Source organism: Lutra lutra, chromosome 4 (genome assembly GCF_902655055.1).
Source record: "Lutra lutra chromosome 4, mLutLut1.2, whole genome shotgun sequence".
NCBI classification, from domain to species: domain Eukaryota; kingdom Metazoa; phylum Chordata; class Mammalia; order Carnivora; family Mustelidae; genus Lutra; species Lutra lutra.
Genome location: NC_062281.1, coordinates 144,093,063 through 144,113,376, shown reverse-complemented (window position 1 = coordinate 144,113,376; position 20,314 = coordinate 144,093,063). Strand labels below are relative to the sequence as shown.

Genomic DNA, 20,314 nt, shown 5'->3' with positions numbered 1-20,314 from the left:
ACAGAATGGGAGAAGATATTTGCAAATGACATATCAGATAAAGGGCTAGTGTCCAAAATCTATAAAGAACTTAGCAAACTCAACACCCAAAGAACAAGTAATCCAATCAAGAAATGGGCAGAGGACATGAACAGACATTTCTGCAAAGAAGACATCCAGATGGCCAACAGACACATGAAAAAGTGCTCCACATCACTCGGCATCAGGGAAATACAAATCAAAACCACCATGAGATATCACCTCACACCAGTCAGAATGGCTAAAATTAACAAGTCAGGAAATGACAGATGCTGGCGAGGATGCGGAGAAAGGGGAACCCTCCTACACTGTTGGTGGGAATGCAAGCTGGTGCAACCACTCTGGAAAACAGCATGGAGGTTCCTCACAATGTTGAAAATAGAACTACCCTATGACCCAGGAATTGCACTGCTGGGTATTTATCCTAAAGATACAAACGTAGTGATCCGAAGGGGCACGTGCCCCCGAATGTTTATAGCAGCAATGTCTACAATAGCCAAACTATGGAAAGAACCTAGATGTCCATCAACAGACGAATGGATAAAGAAGAAGTGGTATATATACACAATGGAATACTATGCAGCCATCAAATAAATGAAATCTTGCCATTTGCGACGACGTGTATGGAACTAGAGGGTATCATGCTTAGCGAAATAAGTCAATCGGAGAAAGACAACTACCATATGATCTCCCTGATATGAGGGAGAGGAGATGCAACATCGGGGGTTAAGAGGGTAGGAGAAGAGTAAATGAAACAAGATGGGATTGGGAGGGAGACAAACCATAAGTGACTCTTAATCTCACAAAACAAACTGAGGGTTGATAGGGGGAGGGGGGTTGGGGTGGTGCGGTTATGGACATTGGGGAGGGTATGTGCTATGGTGAGTGCTGTGAAGTGTGTAAACTTGGCGATTCACAGACCTGTACCCCTGGGGATGAAAATATATGTTTATAAAAAATAAAATTAAAAAAAAATGCATTGTATCCGTATACCTCAAAAAAAAAAAAAAAGAATCTAACATAGGACCTTGTACATTGTAGGGTCTTTTTTCATCCCATTGCTCCCCAGATTTCATTGGGACTCTGGACTCTGTTGACCTCTACTGGACACTCTGCTGGTCACTGATGCCATAGCACAGAACAACACCATTCCAAGTCCTTGTTCTTAGAGAAATTCAACACATATAGAAAAGAAATGTGAATTACAATAAGATGTGGAGTGTGACATGGGAGGGGAATTCAGAGCATTGATATCGTCAATATCGTCAGAGAATAAATAATTCTCTTTATTTTAGAATTAAGACTAGAATGTTTAATTTCGCCCGGAAGGCCTGAGCCAGCTGGGTCGCTGCCTCTCCTGCTCATCGGGTGTCACTGTCGGTGGGGGGAGGGGTAGCTCTAGGTCTTCAGAGGACCTTGCTCTCTTCTCAGGTCTTTGCTCCCCTGCTGTTCCTTCAGCCAGGAATGCTCCCCACCCCAATACCCTCTGAGTCCCCCAGACTTCCCTGGTTACTTCCCCACAGCCTTCAGATCTCCGTGGGAGACTTAGTTCCTCAGGGACACCTTCCTTGAATTTACCACATCTAACTAAGTCCCCAACTCTTCTCCTAGCTCCTGTGTGTTTCCTCGCTCTGCTCGTCACCATGTGTAATCCCATGTGTTTATAATTAACGAATGTCTCCCTTCCCCAGGAGCCTCTAAGATCCGTGAGGGCAGATCGCATTGTGCATTTCTCACTTCGTGGCACAGTGCCGGGCACGGAGAAAGTGCTCAACAAATATTTGTTGGATGATTAAGTGAAGAAAGAAATGAGGAAATGACCCTGACCTGAAAGCCAAAAAGGGGTGAGGGGAGGAGGAAGGATGAAGGCAAAAAAGGGAGAGGATGTGGAGTTAGTTTCGTGACTCCACGGTCACATCTTGTGTATTATTAAAAGAATTAAGTAGCATTGCCTCAAGTGGGAAAATGGAATATTAAGATGCTCTTGCTTTTGCTCAGATCAGCTGGAGAGCGGCACTTTAAAGTGGACTGGGTTCTAGGACAAGTAGCTCTCCCAAGTCGAACTAACAGAATGCTTTCTCGTTTTCACAGAGCACAGTTCTGGGTAATACTTCCAGTTTATTCCTTCAGAATCTTTCTCATGTACCCCTGGCACAGCAACAGTTACTGAAGTTTGAGAATATTCCTACTAATAATGTAAGTCTGGAGTTAATTTTTTTTATTTTCTAATTCATTCCCTTTCTAGATTCAGGCCCTATTGTTGATGACTTTTCACATGTGTAGCCTTTTCATGAGACAATACCCTGCGCCCCGGGCAGAAGTCTCACTCTCTTTTCTTGTCTTGCAGAAACCCGGCTTACTTGGAGATCCCCCGGCCGTGGTACTTCAAACCGCAGTAGGGATAGGGTCAGCGCTTCCTTTGAAAACAGAGTTGGGTCATCATGGAGAAGCACATAAAAGTAAATGATACGCATTTACTGAGAAGTCCGTAAACAGATTTGAGACTTAAGGGTGGTTTACCTATATCCTGTTTTTATTTGCAGAAAGGTCAAAGTTGAGTTTTAGTCAGTCATTTAAAATTTTAAGAGCCCTCGTGGCTTTTCTATTTTTAATATTAGAGAACTATTGATAAGTTATTGATGGACTTGCTTCCATGCCAAGATCACATTTTCCCTGTTGGATATGCTTTAATATTTGATGAAGGTTCACAGCAGCATGAGGCAAAGACCTAGATCCCTGTGAGACTGACATGCTACCTGCTGGGCTGACAACATATTACAGAGATATCCATTTAATTTTTGCCTGAATAAAAAACCCTTAGCTTTCAAGGAAATATGTGGTATTCTGATGTAAGCTTTGATGGTTTACTTGACTATAATAGTTTTTTTTAATGTGATCTCCAAACTTAGAAAAAGGAAATAATGACATGTGTACTTTGGGCTTCTGAAAAGACGAATTTAAACAAAACAATTATTTTTTAGAAAAACAAGAGCATGTGGTATATTTTAACAAGATTTCTTATTTGAATGTGACTTTGAAAGGCACTTTCATTTGAAGTGTAATTGAAATTTGTTTGGCGATTATGCTGTGAAAAGCATATTATTACTTTAATATTAAATATTATTTATAATATTAATTATATTTAATATTAATGTTATTATTACCACCAGTAATAATAATAATGTCAGTTGAATATGAGTAACATATTTAACCTCGACATAAAAACAATGAGTCAAACGATTAAATGAGTCCATCAGTTCTGACTGTTAGAATTGACTGTGGGAAAACTGAACTAGGATACAGACAGGCGTAGAAATTTTTTGGTACAATGAGGCCTGTTCTAAAAGTTAAATTTTGTATCACCAAAAGCTTATGCCCATGTTTATTATTTGTGTTGGATTAAATAATAGGCTAGTTGCCTTAGCATGCACTCCTTTAAGAACATTGAAAAAATCAGTGTCCAAATAAATATACATTGCTAAAAGAACTTAAGTAACCACCTCTAAATATTAAGTACTAGAAATAATTAAAGAAATTTGCATAGTGAACTTATAAAATATAAATTTGACTTAAAGTAATTATCAAAATTAGCTCTTTTCTCTTGATTTTGAACTAGAGATTTTAAAAAGTAGAATGGGTCAGACTTTTCCTATTAAAACTTTAATTTCTTCCAGAATTTTTTTGTTATTTCCTGTAAATAAAAATGTAAAACTTCCACGTGTTAAATTTGGTGCCTATCTAGTCACAAACGTTGATGTTTTTTAAACCAGCGGTGTGCTGATGTTTAAAAACCAGCTCTCTAGGTTTAAAAGGAAGAATCTTGATTTTTAGAGCATCTTTGGAGTTCTTTGTGTGAGCACTGCAACTCAGCCAGTTGCCCACTGAATTCGGGAGCTGGGAAAAGATACGCACAGTCAGCTACTAGGAACTGGTGCGAGTAAGCTGATTAAATGTATTAATAGATTTTTAAGTGTCAGAATTTTTTTTAACTGAAAATTTATTTAATTATTCCCTTCAAATATGGAAGCAGGCAATTTTCAGTGATTGAGCATAAAAAAGAAGGCACCTGATACAACCTCAAGTGCCAAAAAATACGTACATTTTCTCTCAAGGTCTAAAATATACAATTAAAATTTGGGATTAAAAAATATCTTTGATATTATCCCAGAAATTGTTGGAAATAAGAAAAGCACGATTGCTGTTAGAGGTTTTTGTTTTTCCGTATAGGAACCTGCTGCTTTACAACCACTAACTTTGTCTTCTGAATGTAACTGTTCTCTAATAGATACAGAATAGGCTTCTCCACATTTCCCCCATAAGTTAACAAAATCAGACTGTTGGGAATAACTCTTGTCTAACCAAAAGCTTCTTGTATTTGTGATTGCCTACAGCATCTAATCTGATTCCAACTCCAACAACGATAACAGCTGGAATGGGCATATTACCATTCTTTCCAAATCAGCACGTTGCTGGACAAGCTGGGCCAGGACATGGGAATACTCAGGAGAAACAGCCAGCCTCAGCGGGGAAGGCAGAAGGAAGTTTCTCAGGGTCACAGGCTTATCTTCAGAGCTTTCCAAACCTTACTACTGGAGGCTTGCTGACGGGACACCATAAGCCACAGCAAAGTCAGCCTAGAGGCACGGAGGTAAGCTCAGGGGTGAGAAAACTATGTTTGTGCATGCCCATGCATGCATGCGTGCACGCGTGCGCACACACACACACACGTGTGTACTACCTGTGTGTAGATACTATTCAGGAATATATATATGTATGTATATTCTTTCAAAATTATATCTTAAATTCTAATTTTAGAAGATTTTAAATTGGGAGTTATTATGAAGTATCCTAAAGCCTCTTAATTTTTAAATTTCAAAGAAAGTTAATAATAGCGTATACAAATATGGATTATAAACTAGATAATTGATATGTCAAGGACATGATTTTTTCATAGTGTGCATTTACTTCTCAAAATAGAAAATACTGCACTCTAAAAAAAAAACCAAAATGCTGTTATTATAAGCAAACAAAAATCCATCTTTTGATAAGTGATGCCAGCTGATGTTTGGGCTTTGCTTCATTACTTACCAGTTTGTCTGTAAATAAAATAATTTGAGTAAAATGAGTTTAAATCTGTTATTCAAAATAATTTAAATACGGAATCTTTATCATAGATATTTGCTTTTCCAAAAAGTTCAAGATACTCAAAAATGCTTGATATTTTAGAAATGAAATATAAACTGAGTTCAAAATTTTATAGTTTGGAAAAAGCTTAAGAGTGTCATTAATACTTATCCAATTTTATATTATTTATGAGGCTTTCTAAGTTAATGCTCTTCAAAATATGTTTTCTACTTTAAATGTATACTCTATAGCTAACTAAGGTAATATTGGAATATTTGAAGGCAAGACCAATTTTCTTTTATCTGAAAAATGTCAAAGTTATTTATTAAACTCTGGTGTGCACAAAAGAATCTAACCTCTGTTTTAATTCTGTAAGTTTCTACCCAGTTATTTTATTGATTCTTAGGCCAGTGACATTAGTAAATGTTATAACTAACAGGTAGAATAAAGTACATTTAATTTTTACTCACACCCTGAAATACCCTTTAGCATGTAAGTAGTATAAAACTCAGGTTATGAGTAGCATGTGAGGACAAAAAATTCATTTAGTTGGCCATTTTCAAATGTCAAGATAATAATACTGAATTTAGAGGAGTTTTTGCTGTCAATGGGTCATAGCAGCAAGTATGGGTAGAAGGTTCTGCAACTGTTCATTGAGAAAGCTAAGGGAATCCTTCTAGAATAAATTTTTAAAATTTACCTGCAGTATTAATTTCCTGGGTTATTGAAAACTAAACAAATAGAACTCATATATGAATATGCTGTATCTTTTTGGACAGAGAGCACCACATCTTCAGAAAAGCTTGATTTGAGGTGATTCACATAATGGGCAGAGTCTATCAGAAAGAAAACAGCCGGGCGCCTGGGTGGCTCAGTGGGTTAAGCTGCTGCCTTTGGCTCAGGTCATGATCTCAGGGTCCTGGGATCGAGTCCCGCATCGGGCTCTCTGCTCAGCGAGAAGCCTGCTTCCCTCTCTCACTCTGCCTGCCTCTCCATCTACTTGTGATCTCTCTCTGTCAAATAAATAAATAAAATCTTTAAAAAAAAAAAAAAAGAAAGAAAGAAAGAAAACAGCCAAAGTGGCCCAGGGCCTGGAAAACAGGTTCTGGGGAGAGAATTGAGGGAAATGGTTACATGTAACTCAGAAAGGGAGGACAAGCTGTATATACATTAAAGAAACATACCCTCAGACTAGTCACATGGCATTTTGTGTTTTGTCAGTAGGCAGACCTAGTCCAATAAGTACAACATACAATAAAGCGAATTTAGGCTTAATATAGCAAAGAGCGGCTAAAGATTTCAAACAAACAAAAAGTTGAACATAGTTAAGCAGACCCCAGGTGAGCACTGGTACAGACTGTTGTAGAAGTGTCTTTCTGACGGTAGGGGTTTGAATCAGTTCAAGTAGGTTTTCCAAGAATGTAACAAGATTTTTGACTTTGATAGACATAATTGGTTTAACGTGGCTTTAGGTTTTTAGACCTGCATTTTTAAGAATTTTTTTTTATTAAGGTATAATTGACATACAGCATATTAGTTTCAGGTATAAAACAATGATTTGACATTTGCATGTATTACAAAATGGTCATCACAAAAAGTCTAGTTAACATCATTACCATACATTGTTATAATTTTTTTTCTTGTGAGAACTTTTAAGATCTGCTCTCTTAGCAACTTTCAAATATAAAACATGGTAATATTAACTATCGTTGCCATGCTGTACATTACATCCCCATGATCTATTTATTTCATAACTGGCAGTTTGTACCTTTTGACTTTTTTCACCCATTTCGCCCACACTGCCTCTGACAACAACAATCTGTTTTTTGTATCTGAGCTGCTGCTGCTTTCTTTTTTATATTCTACATATAAGGGAGATCGTATGGTGTTTGTTTTTCTCTATTTGACTTTTTTTTTTAAGATTTTTTATTTTATTTATTTGACAGAGATCACAAGTAGGCAGAGAGGTAGGCAGAGAGAGGGTGAGGGCTCCCTGCTGAGCAGAAAGCCAGATGCAGGGCTCCGTTCCAGGACCCTGGGATCATGACCTGAGTGGAAGGCAGAGGCTGGCTTTAACCCACTGAGCCACCCAGGTGCCCCTCTATTTGACTTTTTTCACTTAACATAATGCCCTCAAGGTCCATCCATGTTATCACAAATAGCAAGATTCCCTTCTTATTAAAGGCTGAATATATACACAAATTTTCTTTATTCATCCATCAAAGAGCACTGATGTTTTCGTGTCTTGGCTATTGAGAATAGTGCTGCAGTGAACATGGGAGTGCACTATCCCTTTGAGATAGGGATTTCATTTCCTGTGAATATATACCCAGAGATGGGATTACTGAATCATATGGTAATTCTATTTTTTATTATTTGAGGAACTTCTGTACTGTTTTCCCTCAATGGCTGTATCAGTTTTCTCCCATTCAATAGATTGTCTTTTTATTTTGTTGATGGTTTCCTTTGCTGTACAGAAGTTTTTTAGTTTGATGTAGTCCCACTTGTTTATTTTTGCTTTTGTTGTCTGTACTTTTGGTGTCATGTCCAAAAAATTATTGCCAAGACTAATGTCAAGGAAATTTTCCCTTTTATTTTCTTCTAGGGGTTTTATGGCTTCAGATCTTATCTTTAAGTCTAATCCAGTTTGAGTGAATTCTTATGTATGGTTTAAGATCCTGGTCCAATTTCATTCTTTAGTGTGTGGACATCCAGTTTTCCCAACACCGCTTATTAGAGAAACTGTCCTTTTCCATAGGAAATTCTTGACTCGCTTGTCAAAGATTCGTTGACTATATGTATGTGTGTTTATTTCTGAGCTATCTCATTTGATCATGGCATACAGTCTCTGTATCATTGTATACAGTTGTGTACAGTCAATGTATTGTTGTAATTTGGATTGCTAATATTTTGTTGAGGACTTTTTCCTGATATCCCAATATCAGGGATATTGGCCTGTAGTTTTATTTTCTTGCAGAGTTCTTATCTGGCTTTGTTGGGCATTAATTTTACTTTAAATAAATATCTGGTAGAATTCACCAGTGTAGCCATCTGGTCCTGATATTTTCATTCTTGGGAGGTTTTTGATTACTTCTTATATCACTATTGGTCTGATAAGATTTTCTATTTCTTTATGCTAGTTCTTTGAGGTTGTAAGTTTCTGGGAATTTATCCATTTTTTTTCTGGGTTATCCAATTTGTTGGCATGTATTTCTTGGTAATAGTCTCTTATGATCCTTCATATTTCTGTGGTATCAGTTTTAATGTCTCCTCTTTCATTTGTAACTATTTGTATCTTCTCTTATTCTCTTGGTTAGTCTAGTTAAATATTTCTCTGTTTTGTTTATCTCTTCAGAACCCTAACACTTAGTTTCATGGATTTTTCTAGTGTCTTTTATTTCTGTTCTAATCTTTATTATTATCCCTTTCTGCTAATTGTGGGCTTAGTTTGTTTTTCTAGTTCCTTGATGTGTAATGTTAAGTTGTCTGAGATCTTTTTTTTTTTTCTTTTTGCGTAGGCATTGCTATAAACTTCCCTCTTAGGACTGCTTTTTGCTATCTTCCATAAGTTTTGATATGCTATATTTCCATTTTCATTAGTCTCAAGATAATTTTGACTTCTCTTTTGATTTCTTCAACCTGTCAGTTGTTCAGGAGTATGTTGTTTAATTTCTGTGTATCTCTGAATTCTCCAGTTTCCCTCCAGTGATTCATTTCTAGTTTCATACCATTGTGGTCACAGGAATACTTGATATGATTTCAATATTATATTTGTTCAGACTTGTTTTGTGATCTATATTTAGATCTGTATATGATCTACATTATTTTTCTTTCTTTCTCTCTCTCTTTTTCTCTTTCTGCTTCTGCTTTTGGTGTCAGACCCAAAAAACTATTGACAAATTCAGTATCATGAAGCATTCTACCTAAGCTTTTAAGAGTTTTATAATTTTAGCTCTTGCATTTAGGTCTTTGACCTTTGAGTTAATTTTTGTATGTGGTATAAGGTGAGAATCCAGTTTATCCTTTCACATATGATATCCAGATTTGCCAGCATTTTTGTTGAAAATACTGTCCTTTCCCCATTGAATAATCTTGACACTTTTGACAAAAGTCATTTAAGCACATATGCAGGGACTGACTTATGGGTTTTCTATTCTATTCCATTTGTCTGTATGTCTGTCTTTATGCCACTATTACACTGTTGAGATTACTGTAGCTTTATAGTAAGTTTGAAATCACAAAGTATGAGCCTTCCATTCTTGTTCCTATTTTTCACCCTTTTCAACATTGTTTTGACTATTTGGGGTCCCTTGAAATTCCACATGTATTTTAGGGTGGATTTTTCTTTTTCTGCAGAAAAAGTTGGAATTTTGATAGGGACTCTACTGAATCTCTACCTCACTCTGGTTAATACTGACATTTTAACAATATGTCTTCCAGCCCGGCTAGCTCAGTCGGTAGAGCATGAGACTCTTAACAATATGTCTTCTAATCCATGAACATGGGATAACTTTCCTTTTATTTATGTCTTTTAATCCAGCAATGTTTTAAAAATTGTTTTTAAAGATTTATTTTAGAGAGCTGGGAAAGGGGCAGAGGGAGAGAGAGAATCTCAAACAGAGTCTACACTGAGTACAGAGCTCCACACAGGGCTTGATCTCAGGACCTCAAGATCATGACCTGAGCTGAAACCAAGAATTGGATGCTCAAGCAACTGAGCCACCCAGGTGCCCCTGTTTTTTTTTTTTTTTTTAACATTTTTAATATTTAATATAGCATATACAAAATATTAGTTCAAAATGGATATATATACTGAACTATTAAGATATTTTACATTCTTTGGTACTAACTCTTTGAAATTTAGTATATATTTTACATTCCACATACATCTCAGTTTAAACTGTCTACTATTTCTTAGGCTCAGTAGTCATGTGTAGCTAGTAGCTACCATGGTGGACAGTGCAGTCTTAGATATTTTCATGGCTAATCCCTCACTTTATTGAGATTCTGCTTAAATATCACTTTCAGCCATGTTGTGCAGTTTTTAGTGAGTAAGTATTTTTCTTCTTTGGTTCAGTCACTCCTTTTTTTTGTTCAGCTAATTCTTAAATATTTTATCCTTTTTGATTCTGTTGTAAATGGAACTGTTTTCTTATTTTTCTTTTTGGATTGTTCATTGTTAGTGTATAGAAATGCAACTAATTTTTGTATGTTGATTTTATATCCTGCAACTTTGCTGAAATCATTTAGTCTAACAGTTTGTGTATGTGTAGCATTTAGGGTTTTCATGCATTCGCAAGCGGAAATCACTTTACTTCTTCCACTCTGGTTTGGATGTCTTTTATTTCTTTTTCCTACTTATTTGCTCTGACTAAAACATGCAATATTATGTTGAACAGAAGTGGTGAAAGCAGACAGCTTTGTCTTGTTCTTGATGTTAGAGGGGAAGATTTCAGTCTTTCACTATTGAGTATGATGTTGACTTCATATATAACTTCTGTTTTATTAAGGTAGCTTCCTTCTGTGCTAACTTTGCTGAGTGTGTTTCATTTTATTTTGTTTTTTAAAGACTTTATTTGTTTATTTGAATGAGAGAGAGCACACAAGCAGGGGGAGCAGCAGAGAGAGAGGGAGAAGCACGCTCCTTGCTGAGCATGGAATGCAATGCGGGGCTCAATCCCAGGAGCCTGAGATCATGATCTGAGCTGAAGGCAGATGTTTAACTGACTGAGCCACTCAGGTTCCCTGAGTGCATTGAATTTTAGTCGTGAAAGCATGTTAAATTTTGTCAAATGCTTTTTCTGCATCAGTTAAGGTGACTGTTTTTTTTCTCCATTCTGTTAGTATAGTGTATTATGTTGAATGACTTTCGTACATTGAATCATCCTTGCATTTTAGGAGTAAATCCCAGTTGGTTATGATGTATAATCCCTTTAATAATCTACTCATTTTGGTTTGCTAGTGTTTTGTTGATGGTTTTGGCACCAATATTTATAAGGGATATTTATCTGTGGTTCTCTTTCTTTTTTGTGGTGTGTCTCTGGCTTTGGTACTAGAACAATGCTGAAAGTATTCTCCTTCAGTTTTGTGGAAGAGTTTGAAAAGAATTGGCATTAATTCCTCTTTAAATGTTTTATTGAATAGTGATTAGAAGGGGCACATGCACCCCAATGTTTATAGCAGCAATGTCCATAATAGCCAAAATATGGAAATAGCCCAGATGTCCATCAACAGATGAATGGATAAAGAAGCAATGGTGTGTGTGTGTGTCTGTGTGTCTGTGTGTGTTTGTGTACACACGTGCATAGGCAGTAGAATGCTACTGAGCCATCAAAAAGAATGAAATCTCAACATTTGCAATGACATGGATGGAACTAGAGGGTGTTATGCTAAGTGAAATAAGTCAATCAGAGAAAGACAAATAAATGATTTCACTCATATGTGGAATTTAAGAGACAAAGCAGATGAATATAGAGGAAGCGAAGGAAAAATAAAATAAGAAAAAAATCAGAGAAGAAGACAAACCATAAAAGACTCAACTCCAGGAAACAGTGTTGCTGGAGGGAAAGTGGTGGTGGGGTGGGGGGAGTGATGGGGTAAATGTGTGATGGTCATTAACAAGGCCACTTGATGGAATGAGCACTGGACGTTGTATGCAACTGATGAATCATTAAACTCTATCTTTGAAACTAATAATACACTATGTTAGTTAATTGATTTTAAATTTAAAAATAAATATTTCATTGAATTACCCAGTGAAGCCATTTGGTCCAGGGCTCTTTTTGTTGTTGATACATTGTATTTTTTTTTTTATAAGTGATTTTCTTTCATAGCTAGAGTTGAGAACCCTGATAGGATAGAATCTGATTATCTTGGCAATTTAAGTACTTTAGAGACAAAAATCTTAGAGTACCTTCCTGGCTACATTTTCTCAGTCTTTGAATTCTCTCTAGGGCACCGTCTTTCATCATGCTATACATTTTCCTTTGGCAAATATGTAATGGTGTTAGCTCCTACATAGAATTTTATGTTTCCATCTTAGACTTCTTTTGAGCTTTATATCTACTTAACTGGGAATTTTTTCTTTTTTTTTTTTAAAGATTGTATTTATTTATTTGACAGACAGAGATCATAAGTAGGCAGAGAGGCAGGCAGAAAGAGAGGGGAAGCAGGTTCCCTGCTGAGGCCAGGACCCTGGGATCATGACCTGAGCTGAAGGCAGAGGCTTTAATCCACTGAGCCACCCAGGCACCCCTTAATTGTGAATTTCTTAATGGTAGTATTCTTGTCCTACTCGTTTTAGTATTATCAATGCTTACCACAGCACCTGGAGCATGGTAAACATTCAGTAAGCATCTTTGAATAAATACATCTGTATCTGTGATTTACCTATCACAAGCAAATCTGGACTTCTTTGAGTCTTATGAAGATGTACAGGACAGATTTCTCAATCCAAATACAATAATATTGACCAGATAAGGAAGAAATAAAGGAGATGTTTATTGAGTTGTTTCTCAAATATAGAAATAAGCACTTGATATTATATTCCATTCTGTTCGGGGAACAAAACAAAAATTAACTAGAAATGAAAACTTAGCTTCTAGCTTTAATTATAGTAACCTACATTGTTTTATTTAAAAAAATTCTTTTTACTAACAGAGAGTTGAAAAGTAAAAAATTCCATCAGTACAAAACAAAATGATCTGAAGAATCAGCCCTTTTCTTCTGTTAAAGAAATGCTAGAACCCTTACACTTAATTATATAAAATTTACTGATGTATTTTCAAGAAATGTGAATTTCTAGGGTTATCTTCTAAATGTGGATTTGGATTTTATTAAATCCACTTATTTTGTTTGGTATTACTTTTAGAACCAGAAATCGGTAAGCTTTCCTTTATCATTTGGCTGTAGCCATACACTATAAAAATCCTAGTAGGAAAATGTAGATAACAGTATTTCTGGAAATAAGGTATGGGATTTGCTTTTTCTTGTGAAGTAATTCTCTCCTAGTTCCAGTGAAAAGAATTTACAAGAATGCCTTTAATTCTCTTTCAGTTCTAAAGTTCTAAGGTAATTTAAAAAAAACTAATTGAAAAAATAAGTGGAGTATGATCATTTTAATCACTATCCAGAAATACTCCATAACTTCATATGTTCAAACATTGGGTTCCACAAATTTTTACTACACTAGACTAGATTTACTGAAGAGTAAGTATTTCTCTACTTTTTCTGCATTTATATTTTCCTGTACCTCTGATTAAACACCTACTGTTTTATTTTTGATAAATAGGTGGCCTCTAAGAATCAGACTTCACTATTGGGAGAACCACCAAAAGAAATACGGCTCAGTAAGAATCCATACCTGAACCTGGCAAGTGTGTTGCCCAGTGTGTGCTTATCATGTAAGTAAGAGCTCAGTATTAGTATTTTGGAGTTTTATTAAATACTTTCCATAATCAGTCTTACTCTAACTAAATGGAAGCAAATAATGCTTATTGGCCATGAAAGCCTAAATTATGACCTCATCTTTAAATTAAAGAATAACTAAAATTAAGACACTTAAAATGTATTCTAACTATTAAAGGAAACATCTTTTGTAATATCTTATTAAGAATATAATCAATTTACTGGGGCGCCTGGGTGGCTCAGTGGGTTGGGCCGCTGCCTTCGGCTCAGGTCATGATCCCAGGTCCTGGGTTCGAGCCCCACATCGGGCTTTCTGCTCAGCAGGGAGCCTGCTTCCTCCTCTCTCTCTGCCTGCCTCTCTGCCTACTTGTGATTTCTCTCTGTCAAATAAATAAATAAAATCTTTAAAAAAAAAATATAATCAATTTACTGAATTATTAAATCATAATAGAAAATCTGGCAAGGGAATTATTGGCAATACTATAATGCTGTACAATACATATAGAATCATTTGTATTCTAAATCTATTTCTAAAATAGAGATTTAAACCTCTACATATCTCATATATCCAGAATATTTGCAAACAATCCCCCCAAAACTGTGAGCTAATGATAATAAGCAGAAGTTGAACTCTTATTTACTTTTTTGGAAGACTTTCTCAGGCCTTCAATTTAGGTAAATTATTAAATGTAGTTTTAAGAGAAAATCACAAATATGGTGTGTTCTAGGCACTAGGATATTCACTACAATGTTGGTTGTCAATAGTGTAACTGAAAAGTGCCTTAATATTCCTCAATAGGGGAATGGTTAAATAAAAAAATAGTTTTTCATAAAATGAAATACAATACAACTTTTTGTTATAGTTGAGGGAGAGCTACATGTACTAATATGAAATTCTCTCTAAAGCAAATTAAGTAGAAAAAGCCAACATGTGCCTAAAATGATTCCATTTATGTTTGTTTAAAACTATGTATTCTTTTTTTAAAAAAACTATATATTCTTACGTGTACATATTTAATGTGTAAATGCATACAGTAAATCTGGGAAAATAAATTCTAAACTGTTACCTCTGGGGAAAAAAGAATAGAGTTAAAAGAAATGAAATAATATATATGCTCTGTATTTTATAAAGTATCCTCTGGTACCTTGACATTAATTTGTAATTTTTTAAAAGAGCCAGAAAAAAAATTTAATGTGCTTCTCCTATACCCACTGCATTTTTTACCTGGTCTAAAATTGATGGTTACAACTATTGCATTAATAAGAAGGATTAGTTTACATTTTGTTTGCCTTCTTTTAGAGATTAGACATGTATCTTAAAAATGTTTCCATCAAAATTATTTATCCATTGGGCAAACTTCCACGTTCAGTTGCTTTAAATGAACAAGACAGCATCATATAGTGTATATCCTCCCCCTGGGGGATGAGAACTATAGCTATATGCAGGCAAATAAAAATCTGTGTTGTTTGGGTACATGTTGAATTAATGAGTTTTGTACTTTGTTTATAATTTATAACAAAACAACTTTTAGCTAAAAATATTGAAATTTGACTTTAGCCCCTGCAAGTAAAACCGCTCTGCAGAAGACTGGAATTGCAAGCAATATTCTGGATGCAATCTCTCAGGGAAATGAATCACAACACACATTGGAAAAGTGCATTTCTTATTCTCAACCTTTTGGTGATTATGCACAGGTAAGTGATCCTCAAGTTTTGATGATATCTAGAAAAATTGGTTCAACTGTATATTGAGCTCATTGAATATGAAATGTGATTGCTGTGATATCATAGGAAAGTAAAATTGCATTCATCTACACAATATTCCTTGCTCATTTGGGATTTTAGGACATATTCAAGCAACATTGATATTTACCTAGATATTTATGCTAGATATTTACCTCTTGGTATTTACACTAGTGGTCAACAAACTATAGACCAAATCCAGCCCACCGCCTGTTTTATAAGTAAAGTTCTGCTGGATACAGCCATGTCCATTCATTTACATATTGTCTATGTTGCTATTATGCCACAACGGTAGAGTTGAATAGCTGCAACAGAGACCATATGACCCATAAGATTAAATATTTATTAAATATTTACTGGCTCTTTACAGAAAAACTGCTGACTTGTGGTTTATACCAATGTACACCTGACTAAGGAACTCAAGGAGATGCCCCTGTTCTTCACCACTGCTTCCTGATTACAGACACACGACCATAATGACGGGTGCTGTTAGGCTAACATTTAAACCAATCAATCACTAACATAAAAAATATTATATTCCAAAAGTATATTGTACCATGACGTAAATATGTCAATTTTACTTTGGCCTTTTCTCCTTCAGGTTATTCTCAATGGCTTAAGCTGAGAGTATATATCATGTTAGCAGTATATGATGATATAATCCTGGGAGTCTTGTAATGAACTATCCTTGTTCTGATTCTTTCTTATTTCTCAGCACATCAGCTGCTTCTCAGCTCTGCCCTATCTGCGGCAGCAGTGCTTCCACTTTGATTTCCTTGGAGCACCTGTGTTTGCCTCATCTCTCTCTAATAACCTTTAGAACAGAAAACCTGTGTGAATTCCCTTGGAACAATCGATGCCTCCTTATGCTTTTATGATAGGGTACTGGAAACACAGGTGAAATAGATTCTGTAAGAATGGTGCAGCTGGATATTAGAATAATACGTAATAAAGTCTCTTATATACCTGTGGAAAGGTGGAGAAATATAGGTTGGAAGATGATGTAATTAGGTACCAACAGACCTGTGTCCAAGTAAGAGTAATCATGAACTAATACAACCTGGAAAGCATTCCCTCATATGTTTCATAAGAGTCCATTTTTCTTCCTTTATTCACATCTTAAGAAATCAAGATGAGGACATTAATTGTATGCTAATTATATTTACAGATGACAAAACCCAAGGAAATTATCAGAGATCAGTAAAATTTGTAAATAGTTCTGTAAATTAGAACCAGCCTAAATTTCCAATAATTTTTAATACTAAGTACATAAATTATGTCGTATTTATTCTAGAAATATAATGCAAATAGTAAAGATCAAGTAAAACACTATGTAAACACATGGTAAATATTTCATAATCTATTGTTAATTTTAAAAATTTATAAATTATAGTCCTGTATAATTCTAGTTTTTTGTTCCTTTATAAGGAGCAAAATTTACTTTCATAAATGGAAGCACAATAAACTTAAAAAAAATTTTTTAAGCATGCATAATTTAACTTTTTATATAGCTTTTTAATTTTTTATCACTTTATTTTATGATAAGCATACTCCTTACTCCCCATCCCCCATGTCCCCCCACCCATAACCATCAGTTTGTTATAGTTAGGAGTCTGTTTCTTGATTTGTCTCTCTTTTTCCCTTTGCTCATTTGTTTTGTTTCTTAAATTCCACATATGGAATGAGTGAGATCATATGGCATTTGTTTTTCTTTGACTTCTGTTGCTTAGCTTAATACAGTCTAGCTCTATCCATGTTGTTGCAAATGGCAAGATTTTGTTCTTTTTTATGGCTGAATAATATTCCATTGCGTGTATATACCACATCTTCTTTATTTATCTATTGATGGACACTTCCATAGTTTGGGCTGCTTTTGTAGTTTGGTTCTTATAAATAATGCTGCAATAGACATAAGGGTACATGTATCCCTTTCCTTAGTGCTTTTGTATTTGGGGGGTAAATACCCAGTGGTATAACTCCTGGATACAATAGTTCTATTTTTAACATTTTGAGGCATCTCCATACTGTTTTCCAGATTGGCTGTACCAGTTTGCATTCCCACCAACAGTGCACAGGGCTTCCTTTTTCTTCATATCTTTGCTAATACTTGGTGTTTCTTGTGTTTTTCTGTTTTAGCCATTGTGACAGGTGGGAGGTGATATCTCATGTAGTTATAATTTGAATTTCCCTGATGATAAGTGATGTTGAACATCTTTTCACATGTATGTTATCCATTTGTATGTTTTCTTTGGAGAAATAAATTTTCATGTCTTTTGCCCATTTCTAAATGGGTTATTTGGTTTTGTTGTGTGTTGAGTTGTATCAGTTCTTTACGTATTTTGGATACTAACCCTTTATCAGATATGTCATTTGTAAATATCTTCTCCCATTCAGTAGGTTGCCTTTTAGTTTTGTTGATTGCTTCCTTTGCTGTGCAGGAGCTTTTTATTTTGGTGTAGTCCCAATTATTTATTTTTGCTTTTATTTCTCTTGCCTCAGGAGACATTTAGAACTGTGTTGATGTGGCCAGTGTCAGAGAGATTACTGCCTGTGCTCTCTTAAAGGATTTTTATGGTTTCAGGCCTCACATTTAGATCTTTAATGCATTTTGAGTTTATTTTTGTGTATGATGAAATAAAGTGGTCCAGTTTCATTCTTTTGCCTGTTGCTGTGGTTCTCCCCATCACCATTTGTTGAAGAGACTGTCTTTTCCCATTGTATATATATTCCTCCTCTGTTGAAGATTAGTTGTGGGTTTATTTCCAGGCTTTCTGTTCTATTCTATTGATTTGTGTGTCTGTTTTCATGCCAGTACCATACTATTTTAATCACTACCACTTTGTAATATAACTTGAAATCTAGATCATGATACCTCCAGTTTTGTTTTTCTTTTTCAAGACTGCTTTGACTATTTGGGGTCCTTTGTGGTATTTAGGATTATTTGCTTTGGTTTTGTGAAAAGTGCTCTTGGTATTTAAGAGGGATTGATTAAACCTGTAGATTGGTTTGTGTAGTATGGGACATTTTAACAGTCTTGGCTCTTCCTATCTATGAGCATGGAATGTCTTTCCATTTCTTTGCATTGTCTTGAGTTTCTTTCATCAATATTTTATAGTTTTCAGAATTCAGGTCTTTCTTTGGTTAAGTTTATTCCTAGATGTTTAATGTACTTGGTGCAATTGTAAATAGGATTGTTTTCTTTTTCTTTCTTTCTTTCTTTCTTTCTTTCTTTCTTTCTTTCTTTCTTTCTTTCAAGATTTTACTTATTTATTTGACAGACAGAGATCACAAGTAGGCAGAGAGGCAGGCAGAGAGAGAGGAGGAAGCAGGCTCCCTGCCGAGCAGTGAGCCCGATGCAGGGCTCTATCCCAGGACCCTGGGATCATGACCTGAGCCAAAGGCAGAGTCTTTAACCCACTGAGCCACCCAGGCGCTCCAATAAGATTGTTTTCTTATTTTCAGTTTCTGCTGCTTTATTATTAATGTATAGGAATCCAGCAGGTTTCTGTACACTGATTTTATATCCTGCAGCTTTACTAAATTTATCAGTTCTAGTAGGTTTTTGGTGGAATCTTTAATGTTTTCTATATATAGTATCATGTCATCTGCAAATAATGAAGGTTTTACTTCTTCCTTACCAATTTAGATGACTTTTATTTCTTTATGTTGTCTTAATGCTGTGGTGAGGACTTGCAGTTCTATGTTGAATAAAACTGATGAGGGTGGACATACTTGTCCTTGATCTTAAGGGAAAAGCTCTCAGTTTTTCCCCATTAGGTGTGATATTTGCTGTGGGTTTTTCAAATAAGGCCTTTATTATCTTGATATATGTTCCCTCTAGACCTACTTTGCAGAGAAGTTTTTATTATGAATGGATGTTGTACTTTGTCAAATGCTTTTTCTGCATCTATTGAAATATCGTATGGTTTTTATCCTTTCTTTTACTGATGTGACATATCACCGTGATTATGAATATTGAACCACCCTATCATCTAGGAATAAATTCCACTTGATTGTGGTACATGATTTTTTAAATATATTTTATTGGATTCAGTTTTCTAACATTTTGTTGAGGATTTTTGCATCTATAGTCATGAGAGATACTGGCCTGTAATTCTCTCTCTCTCTCTCTCTTTTAGTTTTTTTTTGTGTGTTTGTGGTATCTTTATGTCATTTTGGTATCAGGGTGACATTGCCCTCATAAAAAGGATCTAGAAGTTTTCCTTCCTCTTCTGTTTTTTGGACTAGTTTGGGAAGAATCAATATTAACTCTTTTTCAAATGTGTAGTAGAAAAAAAATAAAAATTAAAATAAAAAAATTAAAATGTTTAGTAGAGTTTGCCTGTAAAGCCGTCTGGTCCTGGACTTTTACTTTTTGGGAGTTTTTTGGTTACTGATTCAATCTCCTTACCAGTACCTGGTCTGTTCAGATTTTCTATTTTTCCCTAACCTAGTTTTGGTAGAATATATGTTTCTTGGAATTTATCTGTTTCTCCTAAGTTGCCCAATTTGTTGACATATAGGCTTTCATAATATTCTTTTAGAATTGTTTGTATTTCTATGGTGTTGGTTGTTATTTCTCCTCTTTCATTAGTAATTCTGTTTATTTGGTTCTCTCGCTCTCTCTCATGGGTCTTGCTAAGGGTTTATCAATTTTTTATGTTTTTTTAAAATTTAATTTAAAAAAAATTTTTTATAAACATATAAAGGATTTATCAATTTTATTGATCTTCTGAAAGCTCCTGACTTCATTGATCTGTGCTATTTTTTTTTTTTTTTGTTTCTGTATCATTTATTTCTGCTCTAATCTTTACTCCAACCTTTTGCTGGGATTTGGGATTGTTCTTCTTTTTCTAGCTTCTTTAGGTATAATGTAAGGTTGTTTGTGATTTTTCTTGCTTCTTAAGGTAGGGCTGTGTTGCTATAAACTTTCTTCTTAGAACCACTTTTGCTGTATCCCAAAGATTTTGAACCATTCTATTTTCATTTTCATTTGTTTTTATGTAGTTATTGATTTTTCTTT

The 20,314-nt window shown here is 35.0% G+C and overlaps 1 protein-coding gene across 2 annotated transcripts in view; it reads left to right on the top strand.

Moving 5' to 3' along the window:
* RAVER2 (ribonucleoprotein, PTB binding 2) overlaps nt 1–20,314 on the top strand; it is a 98,991-nt gene that overhangs the window by 55,075 nt on the left and 23,602 nt on the right. Inside the window, exons 7-11 of one of the 2 annotated variants that reach the window (XM_047726297.1) lie at nt 2,110–2,214; nt 2,366–2,477; nt 4,410–4,666; nt 13,433–13,544; nt 15,107–15,243. In XM_047726297.1, coding sequence (XP_047582253.1) covers nt 2,110–2,214; nt 2,366–2,477; nt 4,410–4,666; nt 13,433–13,544; nt 15,107–15,243 — 723 coding nt within the window. Of the gene's footprint in view, nt 1–2,109; nt 2,215–2,365; nt 2,478–4,409; nt 4,679–13,432; nt 13,545–15,106; nt 15,244–20,314 lie in introns of both variants that reach the window. The other variant, XM_047726296.1, reaches the window with a different exon arrangement.